The sequence below is a fragment of the Nansenia antarctica genome (assembly GCF_963989245.1).
Source record: "Nansenia antarctica genome assembly, chromosome: 11".
NCBI lineage: Eukaryota > Metazoa > Chordata > Actinopteri > Argentiniformes > Microstomatidae > Nansenia > Nansenia antarctica.
The window spans coordinates 6,812,337-6,820,735 of NC_137681.1; the positions used below are offsets into that span (position 1 = coordinate 6,812,337).

At 43.5% G+C, this 8,399-nt stretch overlaps 1 protein-coding gene across 1 annotated transcript in view; it reads left to right on the forward strand.

Moving 5' to 3' along the window:
- Positions 1 to 5,034: 5,034 nt before the first annotated feature.
- Positions 5,035 to 8,399, forward strand: part of fmnl1b (formin-like 1b) — a gene marked incomplete at both ends in the record, with an annotated part of 40,644 nt that continues 37,279 nt past the window's right edge. Inside the window, one exon of the mRNA XM_080541933.1 lies at positions 5,035 to 5,193. Within this exon, the coding sequence (XP_080398059.1) occupies positions 5,035 to 5,193 (159 nt within the window). The remainder of the gene's footprint in view (positions 5,194 to 8,399) is intronic.

The window sequence follows — 8,399 nt, forward strand, 5'->3', positions numbered from 1 at the left end:
TTTGCCCTCATCTGGTCATCTTCCAGCGCAGCGGCCACACGCTGTTGAAATGCTGTCATGGGTGTACCTCTTGAGGTACCCGGAGCACGGTGCCTCCTCCTTTTAGGGCAGGGAGCTTGGGGGGTGTCTGGAGGTGCTCCTGCTGATGAAGCTGTTGAGGTAGAGATAACAGAAAGGTTATGGCAGCTCCTGTTGTATTCTTACTTAGGAACAACCCCCATCCCCTTGAGTCTTGGTTATTAAGCAAGATACCGCTACGACTGCAGTATCAGTAAATCAGTAAAAACAAAGTAGTGGCATATGTGTGCGTGCGTGTGTGCACACATATTGAATGCGCTTGTCAGTCACCAGCTTTTACCAGATTGAACAGTGAAGCGTTGTACATGTGTCTCGGTGACGTCAGTAAACCCCAGTATGGCATTCACAGAGCTTAAATGGGCTACAGTATGTTTTGTTTTTTTCACCCTAGAACAGTGGTTCTCAACCCTCTCCTCAGGGACCCCCAGCCACTCCACATATTTGATCTGTTCCACCACCAGCTCACCTGATTCAACTAACTAAAGTACAAATCATTATTGCTTTATACTTGATTAGTTAAATCAGGTGTGCTGGTGGTGGAACAGATCAAATATGTGGAGTGACTGGGGGTCCCTGAGGAGAGGGTTGAGAACCACTGTTCTAGAAGATACCGCTACATAATACCTGCTTCTGATGCTCCCTCCAACAACTCCTCATCCTCCTCTTCCAAGCTCGCCTGTCCCTCCATCTCATCCTCTGCTTCCTGTCTCCATTCCTCATCTATCTCTCTTTCTGATACACTGACCATGTCCTGCTCTCTCTCCTGCTCATCCATGACGACCATGACGTTGCTGCTCGTCGGGCGCGGCCGCATAAACGGCTCAAGGAAATTAAACATTTTTAAAAACCGCCATGGTCGGCTGTTTGTGGCAGCCGAACCACTCTTTTTTTTCTCTCGCATCTCTGCATTCTATATTGGTCTCTGAGGCTTCGCCACCTCTTCCTACATCTTTCTTCTGAAAAGAACAACAATACATAAATTAATTGTACTGTCATTCTAATCTACACTGTCACTAACTGAACACACACACACACACACACACACACACACACACACACACACACACACACACACACTTCAGTTTAGTAGTAGAGTAGTACCTCAATAGCTGGCTACAGTACATGATTGAAAGTCGAATTTGAACTAGATGGCCACACACACATAGCATAGCTAACGTTAGTTAAACAAGGAAAAAAAGATTTACCAGGATTTATAACATAACCAGGCATTTGTTAATTGTATTTCGACACAACACAGACGGCTTGCTAAACATTAGCTAACGTTAGAGTTAGCTAGCTAGCAGCCTCGACATTTAAGCTTTTTAATAGTTTAAGCTTTTTAATAGTTTATTCACAAACCTGGTAGACGAAGCTCGGCTGCCACCTTCGCCCAAGCAGCATTCTTCCTGTTCGTGTCTCTGTAGTTTTCCGATGTTGTATCGTAGATCGCAGGTTGGCCAGAGACGGCAATAATCAGTTGCTCCTCCATTGTTCAAACTTTTCCCGCTGCGTTGTTGCGTCTGCATCGCACGTTGAAGTACGTCAAGTCCATCCCACCAGGTTGCGCCAGAACGACGCAAGTGCACCCGGTGGCCGGTTAGACTTCCTAACGTCCTCATTATTCTCAAGTCAAGGGAAAAATTGATGTCTTAAAACAGCAATTTGTGGCACACGTTAACCAAGTAAGGTATTTAACCATTGTATCACCATTTAATGTATAAAACGTGGGCAGGCGTGTCATGCCACATAGCTACACGGTTTTTAACTAATAGTCTAGTAGTTTACTCGAAGATCTACAATAGCCTTTTTTGGCTGCACGGGGTTGCCAGATTTCTAATCTACCACGACTGAATGACCAGCCAAATTGTACACACGTGGTATAGAGACTGTCCACTGAAAACCGGACGTCTGGCAACCCAAAATTAATATTTACTCTACTTATCGTGACGTTAGAATTATATGGTTCTATCTCCATTTTTGGTCAAAATTTAGTTTTTTTTACATAATCTGATCCATTAGGTGTTTATTAATGCCTGTGTGGTGTTATTTTTAAAATGTTGACATTTTTTAAGTTAGTAATTCATCAAATACAAAGGTTCCATCTCACAAAACATAATGGAATGTAAAAACTTTGACGCTCTGAACTGCCCTAAACGGAGATAGAACCTTATCATTCTAAACGGAGATAGAACCTTATCATTCTAAACGGAGATAGAACCTTATCATTCTAAACGGAGATAGAACCTTATCATTCTAAACGGAGATAGAACGTTATCATTCTAAACGGAGATAGAACCTTATCATTCTAAACGGAGATAGAACCTTCTCATTCTAAACGGAGATAGAACCTTATCATTCTAAACGGAGATAGAACCTTATCATTCTAAACGGAGATAGAACCTTCTCATTCTAAACGGAGATAGAACCTTATCATTCTAAGCTCACGTTATGTCTCATCGCATCTAATAGATATACTGTATTACGTTTTTTTTTTTTTTTTTTTTTTTTAAGTGGCTTGCCATTTAAAAGTAAAAGGTATACTATGGAGGTTTAATTCCTAATATTTTAGCTCCATTTGTCCTAGTGTTGACTGTATGGTTATCATTCTCCTATGCAATATCAATCATTTTCTCCATAGTTTCAGTCTAACACACGTTGGCAAAATAAGCTGATGTTCATGGATATGGGGAAGTGCTCCCTTTCTGTCCAATGAGGCAATTTCTGGACATTATTTCTGACTATTTAGGGAATTCCTTTTGGCTCAAAAACCCTGATAGTGTCAAAATCTTCCATATTGTAACTTTACTATGACTGACTGACTACCCTGCCGCTACTTCAGCAATGCAGTGTGATGCTGCCACCAGTAGGTGTCACCCTCGCATTTTATTAAAGTGTGCACAACCCATGGCATTGACAATGCTCTAGGAGCCTATTAATAAACAGACATTAGGTAAATAAAACCTTAGTTGTAAACAAGTACTAAAGCATACACGTATAACACTATATATTTCATTAAAGGCATGTATGCTTTTATAATGACTTTATGAAATATCATAATAACATAGGTTATGTTTTTTTTCTTCATCTATTGGAAACTATCGCTCAGGATTAATTATGAGATGATGCATCTCATACACAGTCACACATTCTTCTTAAACAAGTCTTATACTGTGTTTAGGTGTATGCTCTAAGTAATGTATTACCTGTCTGAAATTTAAAAAAAAAAACATGCTCCTGAACACAGTTGCCATTGGGAATGCTACAACTACAACGAAGGGGACATGCTATTTCCTCACAGGTATGCGTTACATACATAGCCTCTCTTTGACAATAAGCTATTGTACTCTTGTGTGTGCTGATGACCAGGTGTGACCAGGCCTACGGGTATCAACGTAACACTCATCATTTATTAACGTGTTGCTTCCAGGTAATGCACCTTTCAGTAACATACCGCTCGCTCACGAGCAGTAAGTCATTCACCCAATACCTCAGGTCTAGCCCTTTGCCCTACACTGATGAATACAATTATGTAATCACTTTACCCCTAGACGTTATGATTCTGATTACGTGCTTGATCCTGTTTGGGAGGCATGCATCTGCACTGTGAGGGTAGTGTTGTGAGGACATGAGGCCTTATGGGATTGTCAGTGTGATGATGTAATAGGCTATTAATCGGAGTATAAGGCTTTGATCTGCCTTAGACCTGGTTCAGCAAGCTCCTGAAGTTCGACTGTTCTCCAGCTGTAACAGGGCAGGCTTTGTAGCCATGTAATGCAATTATTATACAAAACGATACTGTGTGATACTGAGTGTTTTGATAATCCTAACTTTTACAGGACTGTATATATTGAAATGCTTTATTGGGGATAACCCCTTGAGACGAACCATCTCGTTTTCAAGAGGGTCCGACTGTGGTATTTTGACACGTGCGAAATAACCAATAATGGAAAAAAGGACGTTTTCTATCCATCTTCCTAACTGTATTTCTACCCTCCCTCCCTCACTCTCTCTCTGTCACCAAAGACCACACTTCAGGTCTAGTTTTGAGAATTCTCCTGCAAACTGAACATGGAGGCATTAGGACCCAGGAAACATCATTCCTCCGCTCTCTCTCTCTATGGTTCACTGGGAGAGCCTGCTCTTTCTGTTTCTCTCTGTCCCTGTTTCGGATAGAGTACAGTTGTTGGCTGTGATCCTGAAGCTCTCCCCTCCTTTCTTTCTCTCTCCTCCTCTGATATGGCTGCCAACAGACCGGTTAGCCCCAGCATCGCGTGTGGACCCCAAAAGTGTGGCCCCCCCCACCGCCTACCTGCCGGACCCCCCAGGTGTCCCTGCCAGCGACTGCTGCCTCTCAGGAACTAGGCTGGTGTGTCTGCAGCCAAGTTTTCTCTCCTCTCCTCTGCTCAGGAAGGGACGTAGAAGAGCTATTTCTTTTTTTATTTAGATTTGATTAGATTTTTTATTACTCCCTTAGAACCTCTGTGGGTTCGCTGGAGCTCTGGCTCTCCCCTGTCTCCTCCTCCTCCCTCTCTCTCTCTCCTTCTCCCTTGCTCAGCACTCTCTTTCTTGCGGTTTTTCCATATCACTACCTACGGGACCTTATAACAGGTTTGACACTTGTTTCCTCTTTTGAATGACTTCAGTTCCACCTCCTCTCCCCGTAGGAGTAGGAAGATTTTTGAAGATGCTGCTTGGGCCTGGACTAACACCCTGGAGACATGGAAATTCTCAAAGGTCACAGGTCAACGCCACATAAAGCCTTGCCTCAGCGTGAAGATTAAAGCAAGGATCTGTATCGTTTTTTGCCTCAGTTTGTTTTTAGGATTCTGGAACTCTCTTTTACCTTTTAGTTGGAACTGGATTTAGACTGTGTTTACTAGTTTTTGTGGCTGTGGAAAGTATAAAGTGTTTGTGGAGTACTTGAGTAGTGAGTCAGGGTGTCTGTGATAGACAGTTATGGGCAACGCGGCCGGTAGTATGGAGGTGCCCCTGGGGAAGGAGGGGAAGGTGGTGTCGTCGTCCCCAGACTTGGGGGCCCCCCAGAAACAACCACCGGGGCCCAAGCTGCCGATGCCTGCTGAGGAGGAGCTGGAGGAGCGCTTCAATGCAGTGCTGGTGAGTGGATGTACATGGTGGCCTGTCCACACACACACACACACACACACACACACACACACACACACACACACACACACACACCTGCAAACACTGTCATAGGCACTCCGTTGCACAATCTCCAGAATACAGTGACAGTGACAAGTAGCAAAGATAAACAGTTGTACAGAGAGACACTTGTATAAACACACACCCACACGCACACGCGCATGCACGCACACACACACGTACGCACACGTACGCACACACACACAGCACAGTGTGGTGCCGGGGTGGGGGCCACACTTACATTTCACACACCCAAACAAAGAAACAACAAACAAAACAAAGAACAAAGAAACCAAAAAATGTCGAACATGTTAAAAATGTGCACGTCCCCAGGACAGGCTTATCACAGCTCAGGGTACATAATGTGACTGTGGAAGGTCCTTTATTCCACGGCTTAGAGGTGGTCATTGTATGGTCAGTTGGGGACTGATAAATAGGAAGTCATAAGCCGTGTTTTCAATGCATGCTATACAATACCACGGTGTCAATACTGGAAACCAACGTCACACCTCATACATTCAACTGAACATTTTGTGTGCGGTTTGTTTTTGAGTCCTAAAATTCATCTCACAGTGTCAGGTAAAGAATTCTTCAAGCGTGGCCTGGGGTGGTCCAGTGGTCCAGCACCGCGGTCTACAGAGCACACATTATGCCCATGTCGGCATGGGTTCGAGTCCGGCCCATGCCCTATAGTTTCCTGGTACTCGATGACGGCATCTAGAATCTACATGCTATGAATATGTTTTAGCTGAAGATTATGTCTTCACGCCACAGAAGGTGTTATATATACGTTTCAAGTGGCCTGGGGTGGTCCAGTGGTCTAGCACCATGGCCTGGGGTGGTCCAGTGGTCCAGCACCGCGGTCTACAGTGCACACATTATGCCCATGTCGGCGTGGGTTCGAGTCCGGCCCATGCCCTGCTGACATGCCCTCTCTCCTTACTTTTCTGTCTGTCTTCACTGTGTCTGTCCAATGAAATGAAAAATATGGGTGGGACTGAACCATTCTTCAAGTGGACAAATTAAGTAGATAACCTACACATTTTAATTATTATTATATTAGGGAGGAAATATTCTCTATGCAGTGAATTATCCGGCCATTCTCCCTTTTCCCTGTTCTCATTTCCCCTGAGCACATGATAACAATCCCACAACCGAATCAACAGAAATGGGACATTCCCCGACGATAACACGATGTTCTCGTTCCTCGGTTCACTGGGGCCTATTTGTCTTCTGCCAGATAGTCAACATCATGTTCAGGTTGTGACTGAACACCCTGTGATGGTGTTGACAGCACCAACCAATCTGGCAACATATCTGGAGCTGACATCACTAAACTATGTTTGTTATGTTGCCCAGCACCTTGTTATATCATTGCATTCCAGTACTATGCTCTCTCTACAACTATCTCTGACGGTAATTCTCCTACTGCAGACACGTAGCGATGTGATAAGTCAAGTTCAAGTTTATTTCTCATAACAGTTGTATATACAAGTGTACTGTACTGCTTAAGGCAGAGCAACTCTACAACATCAGTCAACATCAACAATACAGTGAAATAAGTAGTAGCTGTAAATAACAGTAGATGCAGTCAAATAAAAATGTTTATATGAAACAACGAAAATAAAGTGGATTGATGTATAGGACAAGAGTGCAAAGTGAGTGGAGTGCAATGTCACTGAGCAGAAGGGGTCGGATGTGTGTGTGTGTGGGGTGGGGGGTGGGGGTTGGGTGGGGGGGGGGGGGGGGGAGTGCCATCACTGCATTCTTGTTTCAGGCCTATTTGTTTCCTGTTGATTTGAATCGTAGAGCCGTAAACAAATACACTACTGTACACTAGGATGTCATGGTGAAAGAGCTTGGACTGCCTCTGTGCTCTTACAGCCTGTTTACATACACTATGGAAGTCCTTACGTCATAATCTGCAGAATGAAGGCGCTTAGGTGGCGTAGCGGACTAAGCGCTGACCATGTAACCGCAGGGTTCCCGGTTCGATTCCGGCCGTGGACATATCCTGCATGTCATCCCTCCTCTCTCTCTCTCACCCATCCTTCCTGTCAAATCTCTACTGTCTCTGTCACAATAAAAATTAAAATATCAGTGGGACTGCCACACTCAGAAAAAATCACTTAAAAACAAATAAAAAAATCTGCAGAATGTAAGCATAGCTGGAGACACTTTGGAAAACAAGCAGCACTGTTACAATCGCTAGCAAAAGAGAGTTGTGGCCGTTGACGTATTGTACTTTCGTAGCGTATTGTCAGCGACGAGGGTCACAATCAAGCAAAAGTCCCACTCCGTTTGAATGTAAAGATGACGTTCAACAATTGTCTGCTAATTCCGGCGAAATCTAAGTGATAACCAATCAGAGGAGGAGGTTCTGTATAGGCAACCAGTAGATATCAAACCTGCTGGCAAGCAAAATAACACCTGCTAGGGGCCAAACAACATGTTGGTCAAACATCATGCATCAAGGCCTCAGTCTGTTGAGTCATATCACATGGGGATACAATTAGCCTTTAGTGCTTTTTTTGGCCAGGTGACTAACCAAGTGCCCATAACGGTTCGCTAAAGGAGGCTTCAGGAAGTGAATGATTTCAATCAGAATATTTGGTCCAACCTGGTTAAAGTAATTTGATTGTTGATTTGCATGAATTAACATAAGTTTACCTACCCACTGCAGTTCAAGTGAAGGTCTGCCTGAATAATGAAAACATACATAAGAACCTTAGCCTCGGATTGCTCAGCCTACTAAACCCTATACTTCTGCTTTCGTTTCAAGTTTCAAGTTTATTGTTACGTCACTTTACACAAGTGTACCAGAGTAAAACTTACTCAGGCTTCGGTTCCTGACATTGCATTGCGCATTACAGCACAAGACATAATAATCAAGCATAATTTAAGATAAAAAGTCACAGTAGTACAGGAAATAAGTGACAAAAATAATAGGCATACTACAAGATATGGTGGCAATAGTACAGGTAAGACAATACAGGATACACTAGTGGTGACACTTTAGTGAATGCACTTCTTCCCACTCCTTAGTGCAGCAATCCAGTTAACACATAATCAGCCATGAGGGGTCATTTGACCCCTGTGAGTAAAACATTTTTTTAGATCTTTGCATTCAATAAAATTTCAGGACCCTCCTTTCATGA